Genomic DNA, 24,250 nt, shown 5'->3' on the forward strand with positions numbered 1-24,250 from the left:
TATATTTATCTCGAGCTTATTCAATGACGGGAACAAATTCATGTAACTGATCTTAAATATGATCTTGAATAGTTGATTTGCTCTTACTGTCGTGTTCATTTCAAACTTTTATTTACTTAAGTTCATTTACGGGTGGAGTTAAGAACGCGAGCATCACTATCGGGTCCCGCAGTGGGTCCCACGCCGTTTATCCAGTCGCCACAAACGTGAGACGGCCACTGGTGTTGGAAAATTTTACGCATCCTTTCCACCTCTATCATATCGCCAGAGATCTCTACAGTGAAAAAAGAAAGAACACTAGAAAAATTATAGACCGTCGGATCTTATCTTGTCAGAGCCCAGACGCGGCCACGAAGCCAGTGGCACGAATCGCGAGGAGAACCGGAGTCCAACACGTGAGACTTGTGCCCGTATCTCGGAGGCTCCCTATCAACTCGAGCGTCCTTGGCCGGGGGGCAAACCACACGGGAGGTCAAAGAAAAGAGGTAAGCTCAACGAGGAGTGCACAAGACGATCCCGGCGAGATCAGATCGGAGCAACCGTGGTGGTGGATTTTCGAGATGGCGGCGGAGAGTCGCCCCGACTGGCTGCCGGAGGGGTGGACGGCGGTGGCGAAGACCACCAGGAGCGGAGCGGTGCTTTGGGTAAATCCAAACGATCCTTTTAGTCTCTGCTCCATTTCTTTTCCTGTTTAATGTTCGCTTTTTTCTTTGTGTAGAATTTGTTTCTTGCTTTGGATTCCGGGTTCTGATGTAGATCAAAACGCGGTAGACTTGATTGGCTCTATCTTCTTTATGCATGACCGTCAGCATTTTTATTTATCTTGGTTGATAGCTGCTTTGTGGATTTGGAGAGTGTGCATGAAAGAAGAGCAGGAAGCAGAGAAAAAGGAAAATTTTGGTAACTGGTGATTTTAAATGTATCTTGATCAGTTAGGGCAAAGGAGATGGGATTTTGAAAGAGGTGCAGATGCTTTGGCCTAACTTTAAATGACTCGCTTTTGTTGCGTAGTCCTACGAGATAACCAAGTTGTTCTATGAATTCTTTTGGTTGAGGAAAAGATCGACAAAAAAACAATTTGAACTAGGAATTTGTGTTTATTTCTATACAAGTCATAATTCAATAGGGCCAAAATGATTGAAACTTATATTAATACTATTTAGTGATAGAAGGGTCGTTTCTTGTGGTTATGAAAAGAATAATAGTGTCCCTGAAGTAGAAATAAGTGAGCCCTCAGATTTTCTTGAAGTGCAACAGAAAATTCTATTCTGTTATAAAATTCAATTTTTGTATCCATATGCATGATCAAGAAGCAAATGACCCATGATTAATTCTTTATACCTAATTTCTGTATGTTTCATATTTGTAAATGAGCTAAACTTAAGTAGGTAAAACCATAAAAAAATTGAAGAAAAAACTAAAATAGTTTCTTCCTTTTAATTTGATGAGGTGTAGCTTAATCATAGATATTGCAACTTTGTCGGCTTGTTTATTTTCATTTCCGGTGAATTCCATGATTTGTTCACTTGGAAAGTTTAGATGACGAATTTATAAGGGAACTTTCTGAGCATTTTTGGATACTGAAGTATGCCATGTATTATGTATTGCCATTCTACTGAGAGTGATAATGCAAGTTGGAGGGAGCTTGGAACAGATTATAGTTGAATTTTCTTTTCTTTGTTTTTTTTTGGGTAAGCAAGACATGCAAGTTGAAGGAAACTTGGAGTAGATGATAAGTTGTTTTCTTCTGGTAAGCAACAAATGCATTTTATTCAACATCAAAAGAATCTACCATCATAATCTCAAGTCAGTTTCCATCTACCTAAGAAGATTGTGAAAGAGGTGGAATGCTATGCAGGAAATACTTATGGGGAAGCCCTGACTGCAGATAATGTATGTCTGACTGAGTAGAAACAAGCACACAAGCCTTATGGTGACACGGATTTGGCATAAAATTTATCCTGGAATTGAAAATGAATCAGCAATGAAAAGTATATGAAACCTTTTTTCAGATTTGCGTATCCATAATATGAAATTGATATATGCAAACAATTGGAATCACAACCAACAGAGCATTCAAGTTGTGTTTGGAAGAAAATTGTAGAAGTCAGGGAAGCATCAAGGGAGCTCAGGATTTATAAAATGGGAAATGGCAAATTTATTTTTCCTATTTTTGGGATGGTACATGTTACCTGATGGAACTCTGGCAAGTACGTGTTTCCTTTTTAGATGTGGTGAATTTTGATGTTGCAGAAAATGTCAAGTATCAGCTGTTATTATCAATGGTAAATGGCAACCCCTTTAGTTATCGATCAATCTTTTTATAATTTATAGGAGGAAATCAGAAAGCTAAAGCTTTCCAAATAAACTGAAAACTTGCAGCAGAAGCAATGATGATACCACTCGGTGGCGGGTGGTGACGATCGAAGAAATGCTTGTAACAGTACGGTACGAAACTCGGATCTCTAGATTCTCCTCTTCTTCTCCGTCTTCTTTCTTCTCCCTCGGCTAATACCATCCGGTAGCAGGCGGTGACGACCGATTTAGGATGGTAACAGGACGGAAACAATCCCAATCGACGGTACTGCCCGGTAGCGGGCGGTCCGCATACTGCTAGCGGATCGATACATACCGCCCGATATGGGCGGTATTATTCAAAATTAAAATCCTTAATTAAAATGATGAGAGATTGTCGCTTTATGTTAAATTACTTAAGAAGAGGTATTTAGTTCTCGATGTACATTTTCTGAGAGCAATTTAAAACCATTCAGCATGTTTTTGACTGTCTCATTACTGCTAGTATATAGGGTAAGTCACTGATTTACAAAAGTCAATAGGTGGTCTATGGCTCCAGAGCAGGATATTATATGGATCTATGAGCAACACAGAGGTAAATATTTGATATTTTGTTCAAGGAAAAGTTTATATCCAGCTGTAGTCTGTCAAATCTGGACCAAGAAATAGTAGGATCTTCAAGCAGCAATTACTGACAAGAAAATTCTAACAAAGGTGAATATGGAAGTGGTCAAGTTCTCTGTTGATTCTTCTGTTCAAGATAATTTTTTGGGACTGAGAATATTTGGAATGTTTGACCTTGCCTAATCAGGGTTATTGTATCCGAAAAAATTAGATAGGTAGCTGAGGATTGAGTTAGTTCAACTTTTAACTATCTAATACTATGAACTGTGTATCATTTGCATATGGAAAGCTGGATAGATAACTAAGCTGCAGTTGAATGAGGGGTGTATGGTTGATCTTAAAACATTATCAGGATGTATTTTTCATATGTTTCTAGAATAAAATGTTTTAATTGATCGCCACTTGCTTATGTCCAAAGAAACCAGGTCTCCTCACTTAAACTTCATCATATATAGCAAAATATTAGTTTATAGCCATTTACTTATACAAGTAAAAATAGTCCTTTTATTTAATTCAAACTAGAAATTCTGACTTTTAACTCGCATTCAAGCACCACACAGATGATATTTTCTTGCAGCCCAAATCTTTCCTAAAATATACCAGATACCACTGTTATTCACATTAATGAATGGTCAGCAAAACAATGTACTCTAGGTCTCTGAATTTTTGAACTAAGGGACCTATTGGCTAATACTTCCTTCCCAAACAATATTACATCTCAGTATTATAAACGAACATAGACATCCCTCATATCAGAGTTGAGTGCCTATGGAAGAATCAGAAACTATCTCACGGACTCAAAACTTAGAATTATCTGGATTAAATACAATCAAGTAAGTTTGTTTTAATTACTAGGACTCAGATTAAACTAACTTGACTTGAACCTAGATCTGACTAACTTTGTTCTATAACACCAATTCATTTCAGAAATATATCAGAATCGATTTTTCTGTAGATAATGTTGATAAATTATTGTTTCTATTTTTCATGGTGCTTGATGGAGGCTTTCTTTTCTCGAGTTGTATAGCTGACCAATTTATCTCTGTTTTCCTGCAGTGCTTCCATGATCCATATACTGGATCCAGATTTTGTTCAAAGAAAGAGGTACTTCAGCATCTAAAGTCTGGAAAATTTCATGGTTCCCCAACCAAACAGACAAGGAGCATCACCACAAGATCTATGGAAAAACTTTGTGCATCAACCAATTTGGAAGAAGAAAACAAGACAAACTCTGCCAAAAATGTTTGCTCTCAGCAAACTCTCCTAAATTAACTGTGTTTCTTGTTCTGGCTACATCTTGTGCATTCAGTTAATAACTAATCAATGCCCATGAGATGAAAAATTCTGACTTTAGCTTGTGAATAAGTGCAGGATCAAATTGAGAATACTCCATATGAGTTGCCTCATGGCTGGATCAAAGAGATCAGATTAAGAAACTCTGGAACAAAAATAAAAAAGGATCCGGTACTCCACCATACAACATTGGCTTTTACTTCTATATTGTGATAACCTGTCATTTTATGAGAAGATGAAAATAATCTAATGTCTTTATTTTGAGGTAGACAGTAGATTCTTGGCATTGCACAATTTTGCACCTATGTTTCTACTTACAGCTACCTATAATATTACGCCTTTTTTATTGAGAACACTTCCTACGCAACTTGGAGTCAACTTCATCACATCTTCTTCAGAATTCAAAAAGTTTTCCTATTTTGTTGCCTGAGCATAATATTTATACAATTGAGGAAAGTGTTGCAGTTCCTTCAGTTATTAATCATTTCTCCAAAATGAGTCTGCTCCATGTTACCAAGTCTTCCTCTTTTAAGCTACATTCTTAACAAATAATCGGTGACCTTACATGGCTTCTGGCCAAATGTTTATTGACCAAATTGGGATAAACTCTATACTAAGTAATAGGGGCAAATATCAACTACCAAACATCTTAGACTAAGTATTTGAGACTGAATATATTTAGTGCAACTTTAGTGAATCCAAGAGTTGAAGGTATAGTTGAAGTAGATGGTAAAGAAATTTCAAGGTAAGTTTTTGATATCTTGGACTTAGATTCATGTTTCACTACCACATCCAATTTCTCCGGTGGTTGGCATGGCACACAGTGATTTAAAAAGCGCTAGGCGCCAAAAGGCGCCAAGGTCCAAAAACGCCCGAGGCGCTAGGCGCTCGCCCAGGCGCTCGCCCGAGCGAAGCGAGGCGCTAAAATATAAAAATATAAAATATAATTAATAAATATAATTATTTAAAATTTTAAATAAAAATATAAAAATATATAATATAATTAATAAATATAATCACATTAACAGTATAAATCTGCTGACGGAGAAACGAGGAAGCAGCGGCGAGCGGCGGTAGCAGCGGCGGCGAGCGGCGGCAGCAGTGGCGGCAGCAGCAGCGACGACAGCGGCAGCGGTGAGCGGCGGCAGCGGCAGCAGCAGCAGCGGCGAGAGGCGGCAGCAGCAGCGGCAGCGGGAAAGGGAAAGGGAGCGGAAGGCGCGAGCAGCGGGAGGCCTCGAGGGAGGCGCGAGCAGCGGGAAGGCTCGCGGGAGGGCTCGCAGAAGGCGAGAGGGCTCGCGGGAGGCGCGAGCAGCGGGAGGGCTCGTGGGAGGCGTGAGCAGCGGGAGGGCTCGAGGGAGGCGCGAGCAGCGGGAAGGCTCGCAGGAGACGCGAGCAGCGAGAGGGCTCGCGAGAGGCGCGAGCAGCAGGAGGGCTCGCAGGAGGCGCGAGCAGCGAGAGGGCTCGCGGGAGGCACGAGCAGCGGCAAGGCTCGCGGGAGGCGTGAGCAGCGACAGCGGCGAGCAGCGGCAGCGGCGAGCAGCGGCAGCGGGAGCAGCGACAGCGAGCGACGAGATCGCGATCGGGATCGGCAGCCGCAGCAGGTTAGGGTTGGGGTTATATCGGTTTAGTTGGTTCGATTGAACCAACTAACAACCGAACCAGGACCGAACCAGACCTAAAATTCTGGTTCGGTTTACCCAGGCGCTCGCCCGAAGCGCCCAGCGCCTGGGCTCGGGCGAGCGCCCAGGCGGCGCCTGATTGAAGCGCGCCGCCTGGGACATTAGCGAGGCGCTCGGGCCTCGCCTCGCCTCGCCCGAGCGCCTAGGCGAGCGCCCGAGCGCCTTTTGCAATCACTGATGGCACATGCTACCAACCTCGCATGGAAAATGTCGTGTCACTATGAGGTGTGAACAGCTAGAAAAGAAAACCAAGGAAGCCCACAATTTCCTGAAAGATACCCATGCATTGCTGGTTTTCCTTCCTTCCCTCCTTTTCTTCAGCATCTCCTTTCCAGAGCTGGCGGCATTGCATAGTGAGGCGTAGTCAGGCAAGAAGCGATAAATGTGATTCAATGATGTCAAGCTTTTGAAGACCTATGCAAACCAGTTCAAGCTTCCCTTAATCAGGTCGCAGAATCTCATCAGCTCAGTTATTGAAACTTAGATCATTAATCTTGGACCTATATTTTAGTAGAAAGGTGAGATCTAAGGTTGAAATTCCTTTATTAATGCTAAAACAATAGTTGCAAGCCATAACCTAGAGGATTATGGTCCTTGGTAGGACTAAAATACTTTTTGATGCTATTAATTGCAATACTGGATATTAGAATCTATTTCAAACCCTTTTCCTTATTTACTAGTTGTGCAGATTTCTGTTAATTGTAATAATCCTAGCCTGTGAAAAATTGACATGACCAAGCCATCTTTTTTCTTCAATATAATTTGTTGTAACCTTAGACTTTCTAATTTGGTATAGTTTCAGATTATCCAACTGTTATCAGCCATCTGAACATGTTGATTAGTCAGTTCGGCTCCATGTTTATATTAACAAGCCTATGTTGCTAGTGCATGCAAAATACCATTATGAATGTATGCACTTTAGAGAAAAGTTTTGAATATCATACCATACTAGTGTACTGAGCCATGCTTGGTATGGGACAATATGGCATATCGAGCGGTATGCCTAAACATAGCGAAACCAAAGTATAAAATCTCTCGATAAATTATACAACACATAAACATATTAAAGGCAGGAAAACATTACCGAATAGTACTGGTGCCATAGTTTAAAATCTCATTTTGACGACCCTAAACACACTAATAGAAGCAAAAGCCCATAGGAGCAGCATTCATCAAGCTTTAGCCATCCGATCCGAGCATAAACCCCAATGAAAACCCTAAAAAATCTAAAATAGCAAAGCAAAATCAGTCTTTACGCAAATAAACGAATCAAAGAACAACCGAACAAGCAGATCAGGTTAGAGAAGGCCGAAATCAAAGCGAAAACCGATCGAGAAACAATGAATAAACTCCCCAAGCAGTGGAAGGATATAGTCAGCACAAGGAGCGGGGGCCATGACCGCCATGGTCGAATATGGAGGTGGTGAAGCTGAAGTAGTGGGCGATTCCGGAAACGATCGGATGGCCCAAACCCCAGAGAGGATGGCTGGGGGGAGGAGAACCCTAGAAGAGAGAGGAGGAAGAGGGCGCGCCACAGGAGCAAGGGAGAGAGGGTTTTGGTCTTAATGAGAAGTCAATAAAATAGCACCCCTGCTCTGCCTTCGCCACGAGAGCCTAATTCTAACTCGATACGAGGCCAAATGGTTGATATCGCCTGATAGCGTGCGGTCTGCGTACCGATCTACTAGCGAACCAGTACATACTGCCGGCACCGGGCGATACGGTATTGCAAACGTTGCCCTAGAGAATAACAACTTTCATATTGTTACTGCATTTTCTGAGTTCACCATAACTTGATTTATGGTTAATGGCGATATTGATTAGAGTTTTTAATTTTGAATAATACCACCCGGTACGGGCGGTACGTACTGGTCTGACAGCATACCAATACGCAGACCACCCACTATCGGGCGGAATGCTCAATATCGCCCTGTATCGGATGATACCAGGGTATATCGGACGGATGGTAACGATTGAAATTTCGATCGTTATCGCTCGACATAGCTCGGTAACAGTCGATTTCGATCATTACCGCTTGGCACAACTCAGTAATGGTCGATTTCGATCGTTACCGATCTGTAACAGTGCTACAACGGTCAAAATGATCATTGGAGCCCTTTCTCATGGGTTTTTAAACTCATCTTCTCCCTGATTTTACTCTATTTCATTCTTATACTCTCTTAAACTATCTCAAACTCATTTTTTCTCTCATTTACACTCTCCTAAACTCTACAATGCAATGATTTGTGAATTGATAATTAAAATAATTTTTCTGTAGATATTTCAATATTTGCAAAAGAGCAATCCGTAATGAACCGAAATACAAACCTTGCATAAGGCTATTTCTCAAAGTCTAAAAAAGATATGTGATACTATTCTTACCTAATTTACATTGGTTTTGCTAAACTTATACTATTACTATATTTATTTATAACTTAAAAACTTTATCCTAACTTATACTATTACCTAATTTATTTTCAGGTATTTTCGGAGGATATTACGCCTAAATTAGGTGTACCGCTCAATACGTCCTGGTGTACCGCTCAATACGTCCTAGCGTACCGCTCGGTACACAGTACCATACCGTACCAAGCAAAGCTCGAAACTCTGGTACGGTATGAAATTTCTATCTTTAATACTGATAATTGACTTTTCTCCGAGATCATAAAACTACTTTTCAAGCAAATCTATCAATTTGGGTAAGATTTGATCTATCTTTTTCTACCTTATAGCTGTGATGAACAGAATCTCTAATATGCATCACCAGATTATGGGAGTTTATTTGTGATGAACACCTAGAAGCAACATTTTGTTGTTAATGACTTCTTGTGGTAGCATCCTCTTATATTTGCTTCTACCATTAAAGTGCTTCATGAGTAGTGCATGTAAATTAAGCTGTTTTCCAAATCCTTCTGGGTTCCGGCTGTCTTTGCTATTACTTACTCTTGTCATGCCTTTTGTCTCATTCACATGTAGGAATTGACTCGAGTTTATGCAATAATATCACATCCTCCCTTAAGCTGGCTGTCAAATTCATTGACCAGTTAATAATGGCATAAATCATGAGCCCACCTTGGTCCTTACATGAGTAGCTTGCCTACATAGCTTTGGTTTTGCCTCGATTGTTTAATTTTCCAGCTTGTTTTTCCTAAATTACTGTTGATTTTTCTGGTTTGTTTTTCATTTTTGTTATTTGTTCTCGGTGTCTCACTGTGAAGCTACTGTTGTTGATGACTTGATTGCTACAGTTCTACTTTGACCCTGTCAGTGGTTATGAATTTCGCTCTCTAAAGGATGTTTTTCGCTATCTTGAAACTGGTGACATTCATAGCTGTGTAAACAAACCAAAGAAAAGAAGTATTGATGACATCCATTCCTTAGAAAAGGAATCACATGTAAGTGTATGTCTGGTCCATCTTTAGCAAAGTGCAACCTTATCTATGCCAACTTGTTCTAGCTTTCTTGATTTATTCTTTTCTGTCTTCCTATCTGTATGGTGTGTTTGTATTATGTATACTTGAATTTTTATCCTTTTGCACTTATTTTTTGTGACAATGAAGTTAATGTTTATAACTGATAAAATTAGAAACTTTCTATATATGTCTGAACCTGGACATATTTAGTCAATTGTATGAGGATTCTTCATAGCAAGTGATTTAGCAGAGGAAGATAACAATATAACAATAATTTCAAATCATAAGGTTAACAACAGAATTTTTTTGTTCATGGGCAATTTGACATATGCAAATCAACTAACAAGCAAAGTAGCTAATGATTGAGACAGATTCTAGAACATCAATTCCCAATTCAGTATATTTGGCAAGTAGAAGAAATGAGGTCCTTATATAAGGATACAAGTGTAGGTAGCTACCTGGTCCTCACATCAGAGATATAAGATTCATGATAGAAGTATTACTAGCAAACTGGTCCTAATATCTTTTGGGAACAGAAAGCTGACCAGCAAGGTGAACATTACCAGACTTAATAAGTGATTGGAGGAGGTTAATATTCATTTAGAATTGCTCAATGAGCTGGGAGTAGTGGTGTTCTATATAGATGTACAGTTTTAGAATGTTCTCTAAAATGGTAGCACAAAGGAGGTGTTCAGGCTGATAATTCATTGCCAAACCACACAGGACCACAAGGGACCCATGGAGGACTATAAGCAGCGTCAATCAAAGTTGTGAATTTTCGAATGTCATACGATAACAAAATTTAGTAGTGTATCTTCAACACAATTTGAAACTAGATCTGACTTAATATAAGCGATCCTACCTTGAGAAAGATTTGTGTGATCAAGAATCAGTGATCATTTTCTGAGATCGTTGATGGTTCTGTGAACCATGCAATTCCAGTTACTGCTACATTGTGCTAGCTGAAGTGTATAGAGCTGTTCGCTAATTGGGAATGACAATAAGACAGGAACTAACTGTTGAGATAAGAGGAAAAACGCAAATATATTGAAATAAACTGCTAATCGATTTCATGAAATGGCATGATGTTTCATCAAACTTGATGGACCAGCACACCTCTATTTAGGATAGTTTCTTGCTCTTTTTTAAAAAAGATGGCCAAATACTTAGGACCTGATAAGATGTTCAGAAATTGCTTTTTGTGATTATAAGGTTAGATTGAAATAAAATAAAATACATTTTAGTTCAAAGTTCTATAAGGATACAGATCTGTTCATTAAATCCGCAGACTGTTCTCTGCTATTGGTGACAAAAAGTTACATAAGGTACTTGTGGAGGAATCAGCTTAAGAAGACCCGAGAATAAAGGAATAAAGATTAGTGATAAAAATTGTAGATGAATTAAATTCATGAGTCAAGAAAGAGGGGCAGTAGGGCAAGACTTGAAATAAATATATCTGAAAATCAATTTAGTTTTATGTTTGAAAGATCAACAATAGGAACTAATTATTTATTAAGATAATTAATGAAAAATTATAGAGGAAAAAAATATTTGCATATGATTTTTATTGATTTAGAGAAAACCTAATAGAGTTCATAGAGATTTATTATGGTGGGTCTTACATAAGAAATGTGTGTTCATTATAGAGGATATCTATGATAGTGTAGCTATTGGTGTTAGAACTAGTAGCTATATCATGGATTTGATTGTTGTTGGACAAACAAATGCTTTATGGATTTGAATATTGAGCATTTAAGAAACAATATATACAAAAAAATAAGTCTGTGTTGTTGTCTTGTTGAAATGTGAATATTGAAGCGGATGTGTAGAGCTACTAGGAAAGATAAGAAAAAATATATTTTTATTCGTGAACGATTAGGTATTGCTTCGATAGAGGATAAAATGAGATAAAATCATTTAAGATAATATGGATGTGAGTTCGGGAGACCTACAAAATACAGTAGTTAGAAGAGCTAAAATGATTACTATTAATGGTATGTTAGAGTAGAGGTAGAAGAAGAAGATTAAAAATACTTTAATAGAAACTATAAATAAAGATATAAATACGCTTAACAGAACATATGACTTTTTATCTCAATGGTGGCAAAAGAGTCATGTTGTCGATCCTAAATAGTTGGGATTTATGGCTTTGTTGTTGTTGTGACAAAAATCGGAAAGACAAAAGCAAAAACTTAGATAAGAGGGAAGGGATAGGAAGAAAAGAGTTATATAGCCTAGTTACTAAACATTGAACTAGTAGTAGCATATTAGAACAGCAACTTTATGATGTTTGAGTTTACTTGACGGAAGTATCCTAGTATCACAAAGATCAGCATTGCCCTCAAATAGTTTTGAATGGAAGTGAGTGATAGATACTTGTTTTCTGGTGAGATATATCTCTTACACAAAAGTGGGGCACCAGACTTGGGAAAAGTTCCCAAGGAATCTTATGTGGTCTTACAAGGGATGATATCAATTCCAAAGCACCTTTTTCTAGTAGGCCAACTGCCTGCTTTTGTGCTTTTTTATCAGTCATTTTCCTCTTCCAGTAGGAGCTTACAGGCTATAGCTCATATCCTCCTTGTCTGATAACACCAACTGACATAAAAGAAGTTGTAGCTAATGACAAAATATTTGAGAACGAAAACTAGAAGGTTTGTCACTTAGGTGACTGGATATGGTTTTGAAGGCATATATGGATATTAGGGTTCTGGTACAAGGAGAGAGTATGATGATTTGGTGTGGCTTGGTTCATTTGGTAAATGTGGCTGATTTTTATCTTTGTAATGAAGTTTACTACAAATTAAGCAAGGTGATATGGATGGTCAAATTTGGTTTACTTTTTGGTTGAGATAGAGGTGGACTTGGGATTTATTATTATTTTTTCTCCGTCTGTGCAAGTGAGCATGATTTGCATAGAAGCAGAGCTGTTTTTTGTCTAGGTGCTGACAGTTCTTATCAATAATTGAGGAAAATAGGTGAGTATGTGACCTATGGTTGGAGATTATCTGAAAGATTTTGCAGATGCCAACAAATACAGTGAAAGAGGATCATCGTGTGAAGAATATAAATGATCCCTTAATTGTATTGTTGGAAGTATATTCCATTACTTGCATTTAAGTATAATTTTTTTAGATTTGACATTGTCATGCATCTTGAACCAAGGATTGACATCTTGTGCCGATCGGCAGTGCTGGTCTTTGGCCAGACTAGCACATATTGGTCTATACTGACATATCATGTGTTGGTATGTTGGAACATGCCGAAAGATCAAAAAATGCCCTAGAAATTCCCTGAAAATACCTAAAAATTAGGAAAAAAATCTAAATTTGGGTATTTTAATTAGAACCAAATGCAGTATTAGTTTAATTTGAATGAAAACATATCCAAATAAGAAAGGGATAGCAGATATATCTTTTTCGAACGTTGAGGAGCATCTTTGCGGCATGTTCCACATAATTAAAAAGCTGTGATTATGCCTAGTTAGCCCTAATTTGGCACTATAAACATGTGATTCATCCTAATCATCATTAACTAGAAAGAATGGTGCTAATCATGTCATAAATTACCAAGTAGTAAGGGAATATGTACCTTTTAGTTAGAGTAATCGTCCTCCAAATGAATTGTTAGAATGCCTTAAACCTCTCAATTGAGCCTCTAATCACCAAATATCAGCTTTAATTGAGAACAAGAGTGAGGATTTATGAGAAAGAGAGAGTGATTGAGTGAGAAAGAGTGTTAGAAGATGTGAGAGTGAAAGAGGGGGAGGGAATGGGGTTAAATAGCCATTCAAATGGGTCCAATGTTCAAATTGACTGTTGGAACCAAATCACTCTGTGCCGTTGGTTGACTTTGGTCGAAATCAGACCATTACATGTTGGTAACGATTAAATATTGACCATTTGTCCAGTACAGGGTGGTCTGTATTCCAATCAGCTGACAGATTGGTACGTAGCGCCTGTACCATACCATTTTGGGCGGTACATCAAACCATGTCTTGAACTACTGTCATAATTTGCATGTTGTATCTATTGGCAAAAGGAAAAGAATATTGTATTCAAAATATAATCGAGTGCTGTTGTAGTAATTGTTTAGATTCATTGGATTTCGTAGGAGCCATTGTTATCTTATTTTTTTCCATCAACAAGATGGCAACCTCTAGTACAACTATCCGATGAATATTATTGACATCATACAAGTATCTACATGTTTTAGGAGCATGGATGAAAAGCTAGTCCAGTTGAAATATCCAAGAACCAGGGTGTAAAATAAGTAGCCAATATAGGAAGAACACAAATAACAATGTTCTCGTGCTCAAGGCAGAATGCATCAATCTGAGCACAAAATACTGCAGCACATATTTGAGGTACAAATACTAGGCACCCAACACCAAACAAGTCCATCACCAAGCACCACAAGTTAAATGGATCAATGAATGGAACTGGAAGCAAAACCATTTGAAATAACTAGACAAATATTTGGAGCAGAAGATGAGCTTGTATCAAATAAAAAGTAAGAATGATGAGTGCGAACACGATATAACATTTTAAGTTATGAACTGTATATTATTTTCAAAGTCAGGTTTTGAATTCCTTGGATGTTGAAATGGACAAAATACTTTAGTTGTCTTTAAACATCTGTGCTAGGTTTGTCAAATGCTCCAGTGGGGCAATCGAGGGCTTCAAGTGTATTTCTTTCAGCCATAGTTCCTATAATAATATATAGCTAAATTGAATAAAATTGAACAAGGATATCAAAGAAGTCACTGACCACTTGATATTGCCCTACTTTCCTCAAAATAGCTAGCGTGGTCATTATCTGCTCACTCCACCCATGTTGCCTTCATCTAGATAGAGTATATCATTTTAAAAGGATACTCGTCTAGCGTTAACATATCTTACCAAATATTTTGTAACAATTTCTAGATGCCCAGTTGGGTTTTTATTTTGACTTATTTATTTATCTTAATCAAGTTCATCTTAGATACTAAGCAATTTTCTCCTGGAATATCCCTTTGCAGCCTCCTGCAGCCAAAAGGGTAGAACATAGAGGGACTACAGTAAAGAAATGCCTGTTTCCAGGTGTGAGAAATAACTCAGATGTGAAAATGGTGACTCAGGTCAACGGGTCTCCTGGAAAGTCACAATTCCATCCAGCTCGTGTCATAGAAACAAGTAAATCCATTAACTTCTTAATAGCATGAAGTTGGTAATGTTGCTTTCAGTAGTGAAGAGACTCGATCCATATTTTCTTTGTGAATATACCTGATAATGCAGTCAGACTTGTGTAAAGACTAGAAGCAGCAAAAGAGATTTGAAATTTGACCCTCTGATTCATGCTCTTGCAAAACAGGTGTGGGAGAAGCTGATACAGGTTCAATGACGTTAGTCAATATTAAGCACCATGATAGAGGTGATGTGGCAGAGATTAAAATAGACCCAGAGCTCAATTCAGTGCAGCAAGAACTCAAAGTTTCAGGAGAAGTGTTGGAACCAGGTAAAGAAAGTGTCAAGCCAGCAATAGAAGATCAATCAACCATTTTTAGCTCTCATCTCTCTGGTTCACAAAATGTTACATCATATGGTCCTTCACTGGGAAAGCAGCTGAATGAATCGAACAAGTTACAACATGTGTCGGGCTTGCCAGCTTTGGAAGGCAATTTGTTGGAGGGAAAAAACTTGGTTTTAAAGGAAAAGGAGCAAATGGATTTCAAGAAGCCGAAAAGGAAAAGTGTGAATGGATCAAGAAAAAAACAGGGTATGAGAATAATCACAATGCCACACCGAGCATCTCCAAGATTGGCTGCACTTAGAGCTAATACGTTGGTGAATTCTGCACTTGTTGAAGAGTTTTATGGGACCGAGGCACACCAAGTGAATTCATCGAGTCAGGATCATGGTACAAAATACACACCCGTGGTTGACCAACAAGAAATGTTACCTGGGGTGGACTTTGAACATTCTAAGAAGCTTGAAAGCAAGGATTTTCTTGGAGAAGAAGCTACTTTGGAAAATCTCGCTGGATTAGAAGAAAAGAGCAAAGATAAACCAGTGTCACAACTCACATCACCATTTGGAGATTCGTGGCCAGACCCATGCATAGAATTTGCTTTCAGGACACTCATCGGCGATATTCCAGTTTCGGATAATACTGTAGTATTCCAAGACTATCCCCAACAGCAGCAAATGAGCTCAGCTATAAGACAATCCCCGAGAAGCTCGGATGCATTAACTCTGCGTAGTAGTGGAACCGTCGACCAAACCATGCATCTCGGCCGGTTGGAGCCACCGAATAAGAATAATCATGTGTTATCCTTTGGAGACATCACAAGGCCTTGCTTTTTGGAAAAAAGCCTGCAGTCCACAAAGAAGCTGGAGGTAAGTCATCAGAGGTCAGAACTGAATCCATAGCTTATACAACACACGATGGAGCTAAACCATGTGAAATAATGACATGGCGTAAATATTCTTTTGGACTTTGACCTTCTTGGTGCCTTCTGAGGCAATGGATTCCCCTCAAATACTGGTGATAAGACTCTCCCATTAAACCCTTGTTGTTTAGGTTGTGTGGTAATTGACAGAAGGGGTTCAATGTGTTTAAAACAAGATAAACCCTGTTTTGATCTGCACTCTATCTTTTGAAAACTTGGCCTGTAAATGGTGATATCTGGTATCAAGTAATTTGGTACAGCAACCAGCTCATTCATTGTGTTGTTTTAGGTTCTCCTCAAGTAGATTCCCTAAAAATTTTGCTGCTTGTAAGGGCAATTGGACTCGCACGGCTGCTCTTTTAACTGACTCTGTAGGTTGAATTTTTTTAATCTTTAGGTCTATAGAACAATGTGGGCCTTTGTTCTGCCTGGTGAAGAACTCATAGGCTAAATTATGTCACAACTCATGAGCCATTTGACCATTTAGCTGCATGTTTTTCACTCTGGCGTTTATTTATTTTTTTTAGATTTATGCTTATGAGTTGTGACCAAAAATTTTATATTGGTTGTTAATGGTCTAATGTGACCATTCACATGCATCCTATTTATTCATCATTAATGTCCTCTTCTATTACTTGAAATCATCACTCTTTCCTGTCATATTGATTGTTCTGATTTAGTTCTAATGACCACCGACTTCATGTTTCGAACAATTCAAGCAACTACATGGATCCAACTAGATTTTAGATTTAATGTGACCCAAGCCGAAGAATAATTATATGGGTTCATACCTTTTCATAAGGATACCGAAAGAAAGACTTGGAGGTGGATGGATGGTGGTGCCTAATATATATTATATAAAATTTTAGCACATATTTGATATTGGATTATTTTAGGATATAATTGATCACCTCAATTTTCATTTTTGTTTTGGTAAATTGTAAGCATATAGGTTTATAGGATAAGATTTTGAATTCTTAATTTAAGATAAATGTGTTAGGCATACTTTGATTCATATATCGTCATTAAACTAATGTGTTGGGATTTACATAGATCACTGAGATCCCAACATGGCTCATATATAATAAGCAATTTAAAAGTCATCCAGAAAACAACATTTTTCTTTCCAGAAATTAATTCTTCACTGTACTTTTTTTTTTTCTTGGTGTGTGGACTGCATGAGAATTATGTTTTCCTGTTCATTGTGATCATTTCCATCACTGGGCTCTCCCATAACCCGCCATCTGTATTCCTCTTCTTCGTTTCAAGGTTCTGATGAAGTCCAAGTCTTACAAATTGGCTTCTCTCCTTCAAATTAGGACACAGTTTTTGCCCTCGCATTGTAAGAAGGGGGTGTGAGCTGTCGGTGAGGAGGGGGGGAAGCTCGCCTGAGCTCGTCGAAGCGATGGATGTCGAAGTTCCTGGCCTTCATCAGGCGTTTCTGCCGGGCGGCGAAGCGTGTGGCGAAGAAGCCCTCGAAGGAGGGCTCCCTGGAGGTCCTCAGGAAGAAGGCGTAGCCGGCCATGAAGTAGATGGAGGTGATGTAGAAGCAGATCGGCTCCATGACGTCCCAGGAGAGCTCCCAGAAGGTCAACCGCATGAACGCCGCCGTCTGCGCCGCCAACAGCCCCAGCCCGCAACAGAGCTCCCGTCTCACGTGCGCCGCCGCGCTCCGATCGATCTCTGCCTTCGTCGCCTCCATCTCCCTGAGCTCTTCTCTCTCCGCGTCGCTCCAGCGGGCCGGTGATGGCGCGATGACGGTCTCGATCGCTTTGGCCACCTGCAGAAGACACGGAAGGTAGAAAAAGATGTACTCACTCTGGTGGCAGTCCATTTGTCAACGCTTTCAGATCGAACGAGAACAAAATCCTAAACCAAATTGCAGCAACAAGTTCGGAAGGAAAAAAAAGGAGCAATCTTTGATTGCCAAACCAACGAATAATTAGAGATCTATCTCAGCCTTGGACAATCAAATGGTTCAAGTTGCATCTATAAATAATGGGATACCATCACAAGACCTCTCTTTTGATCTTATAGTCCAGTTTCTCAAATTCGTATTGTTTTCTTGGAAAATAAGATCAAAAGATTCCATTTTTAATGCTGTTAGTACGTAATTTCCGCAAGAGTATGTGGGGAAGCATGAATCATATTGTTAGGGTCTTCGTCTCCGGCCAAAAGTTACCATATCAAACACGGGTCGAGTCTCTTGTTATGACCTCTTCCTTCAGTTCCTGCTGAAAGAGAATAGAAACACCCGGAGAAAAATGGAATCAGACAGCAATCCTGTCTCAATGTCACTAAACTTTGCAACCTCCGAATTGAAACTAATCCGCTTTAAATCTTCAAAGAAAGCATTGGATCAAGCTGTGAAACTAAGCAGAGAGAAGAAACTGTGAACCGTACCTCTTCCGGCCGTAGAAAGACCACGTTGCCCCACACGACCACGGCTCCAGACTCATCCAGCGATCGGGCGACCTCCATGCCCCGGTCGCCGCCCGACGCCTCGCAGCAGATCCGGACGAACTCCGCGTGGGAGACGCAGCTCTTCCCCGTAGCCCTCAGCCTCGCCCTCGCAGCATCCACCCTCGCCACCGGCGGGCGCTTCTCCTCCTCTTCCTCTTCCTCCTGCTCCGCTGCCGCGGGGATCGGTGCCGACGGCGGAAGGAGCAGGTCGAGGCGGATCCGGTCCGGGCTGAGGCCGCAGATCCGCTCGAGCAGCCGATCACCGAGGGGGAGCGCGTGGCGGTCGGGCGGCAGGGCGGGGTGGAAAATGGGCCGCTTCTGGACGAAGGAGGAGAGGAAGCGCCGGAGGAGCCCGTGCTCGTCGCGGGAGCCAGAGTAGAGGAGGTGGCTGCTGGCCCGAGAGGCGGAGGAGGAGGTGGCGGGGGAACCGACCCTGGTGATCTGCCACAATCGATGAGCTAGGGTTTTACGGAATCCCGCCATATCGAAGACAGACAAAAAGGGAGCGGGAAAAGAAGAACGATGAGTTGGGGTAAGGAGGAGGAACGGCGAAATATATAGATGGTGGGTAGCAGGGATGAACGACTCGAAAGCGCGAGCGAACGTATCGATGCGGGGTATCATATCGCGATTATTCCTCGGGAGTCAGAGCATATGCTAAGACTGGCAGTAACGGACGGAGATGTGCGCTTCGCCTTAGCTTTGAGATGCGTACCGGGTGATCCTTTCTCCACTGCCCGTGCCGCTGGCATTCGGTTTTCGACTCCTAATTTAACACTAATTTGATGCAATCGTTGTTTAGTAGCGCACAATCAAAAGTACCCGACAGGTCGGCGTAACTAATTTTTACTCCGATCGCAAAGGATTTACCACACAACCTCTGAGCCTTCACACAATTGATGGAGGAAGCGCCACGTGGGAAACCGAGATGAGGATGGCGACGGGGCAAGAAGGTTTTTTGGATGTGACGTCACCTCTGTCATTTCCGGCGGAGGCTGATGGGGAGGGGGAGGGGGAGGGGGCGGGGGCGGCACGTGTGCGACGGGAGAGGCGTATGGAACAGCGACCGTCCGCTGCGCGAGAGCGGCTTGTGCGGCTTCCGGTCACGCAACCACGTCCCCCGCGCCCCGCGGAGACCGTGACGGCGTTTGCGTGTCCATGATTCCGGGAGCCCGAAACATGGAGGCACGTCAGCTCGCTCATGTGATGTTCCCGGTAGTGTCGTTGTACAGCTCCTCGTTCGTCGGGCCAAACGACGGGAGATTCAACCGGAAACAATAAATAATGGTATGGTCTCGTGTTAAAAACTCGGTCAGGAACCAAGCATGGATAACAAATGATGGCATGACTCGTATTAGAAATTAGATCGGGAATACAATGTGGGCGTTAAATTAAATTCAATTAAATTTTGATGATAATTATCGATCAATAAAAAAATAATTATAATATTTAAAAAATAATAATATTGATGGAAAAGACTTTCCTATTTATATATCGTTTTGTTATAGACTTAGTTAGTTTTACCTAAGTCATATAATATTTTTATGATTCTTTAACAAAATAAAAAAAAGATAGGTTAGATACATTATTTTACTCATGATCCACAAGCAGCTATTTCAGCAATAAACTTCGTAAGTTCTGAACGATCACGCGACTAAGAATCCAAGGTAGTTCATCATAGTCAAAAGTCACCATAAGTACTCACATAATATTACTATAGAATAAGATAGTGAACCAGCTCTAGACACTATCCCAAAGGGCGATCCAACCATGTGTACCCCAGTAACTCTAATGTGCTATGCTGGTTAACACTCCACACTATTGAGAAATATAGGGCGACATCACATGTGCAGCAGAAGAATAAAAAATAAAAATCTTAGATTTTCACAGAAATAGTTTCTTATCATCGTGCAAAAATTAGTGTGCAAAAATATGCGAAATCTAAAAATCACGCGTGTTAAGGGATGTGTCCTCTTCTCTAGCAGTGATCCACATGACAAGGATTACGAAGAAGCTCCTCAAATCGCTGTTAAAATCTCCTCATTATGTGCACCACTCAATCAAGAAAGGGTCGACCCTTCTTGTTGTCCACAAGTCGTAAATAGGGGTTATTGGCTGAGGAGGAGAGGGAGAAAGGAGAATAAGAGGTGACAACCAAAAGAGGTCTAGTCTATAACCCTTTGGTTCCCTCCTATTTATAGAGCCCCCCTATCAACTTAACCATAATAGATCATATCCTATTGGGTACTAGATCTCCATCTAACCACACCCAAGCCTATTAGATTAATGGGTCTCTACCCAATAATCTCTCATTAGCTCTTATTGAATCTCATCTGTAGGATCTAATAATTCAAGGGCTTATTGGATGCCCAATAAGATATAAGCTCCAACGGATATCTTATATCCGAACATCTACTCAGCGCAACACCTACCATGTGTGTGTGACCCTCTAGGCCTAATATTAAGATGGTCGTGAGTCATACCTATCAGAACTTCTTCTAGCTCAATGAATTATTATCTTCATAATAATTCACTTAACTCATCGACTACGGACATACTATGTCACTATATCGCAATCCCTAAATGATACAAGAGAATCCAATCCATTAAACCTATTTGTCTTCAATTACTATGTATCTATAGTCTCTATTCATCTAATATCCTAGAGACTGTATACCGAACATGGTGTTATCCGGCTCATACAGTTTTTACTAAGTCTTATCCTAATCAGATTCTCCCGAAAAACTCTTTCTCTCTCAATCCAAATGACACTCGCTAAGGATTTGCCTAAGTAAGAATACATGGGATATTCCTCTTATGACATCGAGAGAGGATGATCCTCTATTGATACTTAATAACCCTAAAAAGGTTAGCTAACACTCCCAATGACCAGTTGTGCTAGATCTGTAACTTCTAAGTCTATAAGTCTGGTATCAAATAGTGGAGTACTCATATATAATATCCTTGGTGTCGCACACACTTACCTTATATGTGTGACCTTATAGGCCTAATATCGAACCGGTAGTGAGTCATATCTGTCAAAACTTCTTCTGGCTTATTGAAGTATTATCTCTATAATAATTCACTCGACTCATCGACTATGGACATACTAGGCCATTACGCCATAGTCCCAAGACGATACAGAGAAATCCAATCCATTAGACATGTATATCTTCAATAATCCTAGCTAGATATTTGCCTAAACAAGAATAGATGAGATATTCTTCTCATAACACTGAGAGAGGATGATCCTATATTGATACTCAATAACTCTCGTAAGATTGATTGACCGGTTGTGCTATATCTGAAACTTTTAGATCTACAAGTCTAGTATCAATGAGTGGAGTACGCATACAAGACATCATTAGTGTCTCAAGTTTAAGAATTAGATACACTACTAGGATGACAGAATCACTGTCTAACAATGAGGTATCATCAACCATCCAATATTCCATGAGCAGATCAATTAGTGAACTTATTTTCCAATGAGCACATGCACCATATCCCTAGTGTCCCCCACACAAGAAACTATGAGACCAACCATCTCTATCATATGACCGAGTATACAACACATTAATATTTCTAGTTATCTCGATGTTCTTCTCGAGTAATCTATGACCGAGAATATTTAGAGTTTATATTTAAAGGTGAATTAGTCTTATTATTATGATCTCATCATGATCTGATTTTCATTGCATAAATCCATGAATATCACAATATATGTAACATGCTATATAAAGTGAGAAAAATATTAAATAAACAATAAGCAAAAAGAGTGTGTATCATGTCACGCGTGTCATCCCTCGTATGATTAGCTTACATGACATCTATGACTAGCACACACTACTCCACGAAGCTAGAAAACTCCCAAAATGGTTGCTTGTATAATTTATTTTTAAATAATTTTATCTTTATGCGACAACTATACATAATTTATGTTTACAGGCCCGAAACAACCACAAAAGCTAATCAAAATAGGGCTCCCAAACCCATTGTAAGCCCTCTATATGCTATGTAAAATATAAACAAAATCAAAAGATACGAACACACATGAGTATTATATCGAACACCATGGTTACAACTTTGTTCGTGATATTCTCCCCCACTTATTCATTCGACGTCCTCATTGAAGCTTTTGCTTACACTATATCTCATTGTCTTTGTTGAATCTTCAATTTTCTACTCTAATTGCAATATGCCTCTTGACTCCTAGCTGCTCTCCACTATTGTTGTTGAGTAATCAAACTTCGATTTACCATGCTACTTTAACTCGCCAATGACTCTGACTCTAGTGTGGTATCAATCGAGTTATGTTGATCTTTGTTGGTTCTTACGGATCCTTCAAATGAAGGAAAAAACCTTGTTTTTTATACACTAGTATCTCAAACGTCTTATACCCCTTGAACTAGGTGGATTCATGTTGGAGATTTAATAAGCATCGCCTCAGAAACTTCGAAGTTCTTGAGATCTTTCCTCCGTAAAATTTACCCTTTGATTCCTCTTATACTTAGTTGTTGCCTCCAAGTAGGTTTGCATCACTTTTACTTTTAATTAACATTTTGTTGAAAAATGAAGTATACAGTCTACTCCTAGTAGCACCGATCAGCATTAGTGAGGATTTAATAACTATTGTCTTACATTAAGTTTCTTTAAAAATTCTTTAAACCTGTACAAAGCTCCTCTATTATATAAATAAGAGAACCAGGGAACTCAGTTTTGCCCATTCAATTAAGAGTTGAGAAGACAAATGTTACTTGATTTTACCCGCCTTCTTGAGGATTGTACTTCATGCATCGAGCCATTTACTAGTCTTCGACTACACTTTGCTCATACTTCCAAAACACTCGAAGTGTTTATATTTCTTATGTTGAGTTAGCTATTATATTTCACCTTCTTACTACCATCAAACTTTTGGAATGCAAAAAATTTTGTCCGAAAAAAGCAAAAGTTCACCCCGACTTGGAGCAAGTCTCCAATAGCTTTGGTCACCTCTGAGATTGTTTTGTCTTCTTCATCATTTCTGTCATCTACTCTTCTGAATAGAAAAGGTATAGCATTGTATGCTGCCTACTTCATTTCTTAGTTGAGCACTCCTGCATCAACCGAAAGCCACTCACTTTCGGTTATATTAATGAGAAACTCGTTAACACTAGTCTTGCGAATATCACTGACCTTTACCCTTTAGTCTTGTCCCGGTACTTAGAGGTTGCCTCTGAATTCTTTACCTCCTTGGCCCCTTTTATGACCAAGCGCTCTTCTTTCATGAGAGCAAATGATCAATGACTCCATAGAAGTCTTGCCTCTGCAATATCATGGCGTTGTCAGGCCTATGACCCTACTATTTATTGCCTTGCATCTCTATTTTTTTTTTTTATGATCAGTAGATTCACCTCTGTGGCATTATGGCACCTTCGAGTCTACTTCAATTCTAACTAACACTTAGTTTTAGATAACTAAGTCCCTTTGGACCCATCGTCGCTTTCTCACCCATTTTGACCACCTACTTTAATGCCTTTGTATTTTCCAATCAGTTCTACATAGTCGATGGAAAGATAGACTGCAACTCCCATGCACGACCTTCGCTATCATGTTATAGGGCTCACACCAATTCTGTTCTCGTTTGCTCTTTAGTAGCAACATTCACTTACCCGACCATGTCCTTTGACTTGTTAGGCTCTCTTAAATGAATATAAGCTTTAGAGCAGTCCAACTCTTCAACTGCTCTGATCTACATTTATGAGATCAGGTCTCCCATGGGATTCACTAGTACTTACACTCAAAATTCTCCCTCGGTGGTACACAACCCTTATATACTAATGAATATTACTTTCATCTGATGCAAAATTTGATGCACACATAAAAGACTTGCTTTTGCGGTATTATGACATTCATTTTTTGAATACATAGCTCTTCTTATTGTTATGTTGTTTACTAAAGTGGAGCTCTTAATAGCCCTCGGTCATACTTCCGTATGATCAAGTCCCTCAAATTATTTCACCATAATCTATTGCACCATGTCGTCTGCTTGTGACAATCTTATTGCATTCTAATCT

The 24,250-nt window shown here is 39.7% G+C and overlaps 2 protein-coding genes across 5 annotated transcripts; one reads left to right on the plus strand and one right to left on the minus strand.

Moving 5' to 3' along the window:
* The first annotated feature begins 433 nt into the window (after positions 1-433).
* Positions 434-16,009, plus strand: LOC103985652 (uncharacterized). 4 transcript variants are annotated; one of them, XM_065151651.1, is made up of 8 exons: positions 507-644; positions 2,383-2,448; positions 3,976-4,161; positions 4,291-4,383; positions 8,373-8,501; positions 9,140-9,292; positions 14,325-14,478; positions 14,657-16,009. In XM_065151651.1, the coding sequence occupies exons 3-8, from the start codon at positions 4,099-4,101 to the stop codon at positions 15,712-15,714; spliced, it is 1,650 nt and encodes a 549-aa protein (XP_065007723.1). In that variant the 5' UTR covers positions 507-644; positions 2,383-2,448; positions 3,976-4,098; the 3' UTR covers positions 15,715-16,009. The 4 variants fall into 4 exon arrangements, with proteins under 4 accessions (XP_065007721.1, XP_065007722.1, XP_018682145.2 ...); XM_065151649.1 differs by lacking the exon at positions 2,383-2,448 and having other exon boundaries at positions 434-644; XM_065151650.1 differs by lacking the exon at positions 2,383-2,448 and having other exon boundaries at positions 435-644; positions 9,140-9,286.
* Positions 16,010-16,837: 828 nt separating this feature from the next.
* Positions 16,838-18,774, minus strand: LOC103985651 (calcium uniporter protein 3, mitochondrial). Its single transcript, XM_009403412.3, has 2 exons — positions 18,138-18,774; positions 16,838-17,514 (listed from the first exon to the last, which is right to left on the minus strand). Exons 1-2 carry the CDS (start codon positions 18,678-18,680, stop codon positions 17,050-17,052), a joined length of 1,008 nt encoding a protein of 335 aa, XP_009401687.2. The 5' UTR covers positions 18,681-18,774; the 3' UTR covers positions 16,838-17,049.
* Positions 18,775-24,250: the final 5,476 nt, after the last annotated feature.

Source organism: Musa acuminata, chromosome BXJ3-5 (assembly GCF_036884655.1).
Source record: "Musa acuminata AAA Group cultivar baxijiao chromosome BXJ3-5, Cavendish_Baxijiao_AAA, whole genome shotgun sequence".
NCBI classification, from domain to species: domain Eukaryota; kingdom Viridiplantae; phylum Streptophyta; class Magnoliopsida; order Zingiberales; family Musaceae; genus Musa; species Musa acuminata.

Excerpts from the sequence above, each read along its gene's own strand:
- LOC103985652 (XM_065151649.1), top strand. The coding sequence starts at position 561 with ATGGCGGCGGAGAGTCGCCCCGACTGGCTGCCGGAGGGGTGGACGGCG. Across the intron at positions 4,162-4,290 it reads AGACAAACTCTGCCAAAAAT|GATCAAATTGAGAATACTCC; the intron begins GTTTGCTCTCAG and ends GAATAAGTGCAG. Across the intron at positions 4,384-8,372 it reads CAAAAATAAAAAAGGATCCG|GTATTTTCGGAGGATATTAC; the intron begins GTACTCCACCAT and ends ATTTATTTTCAG.
- LOC103985651 (XM_009403412.3), bottom strand. The coding sequence starts at position 18,680 with ATGGCGGGATTCCGTAAAACCCTAGCTCATCGATTGTGGCAGATCACC. Across the intron at positions 17,515-18,137 it reads TCTTTCTACGGCCGGAAGAG|GTGGCCAAAGCGATCGAGAC; the intron begins GTACGGTTCACA and ends TGTCTTCTGCAG.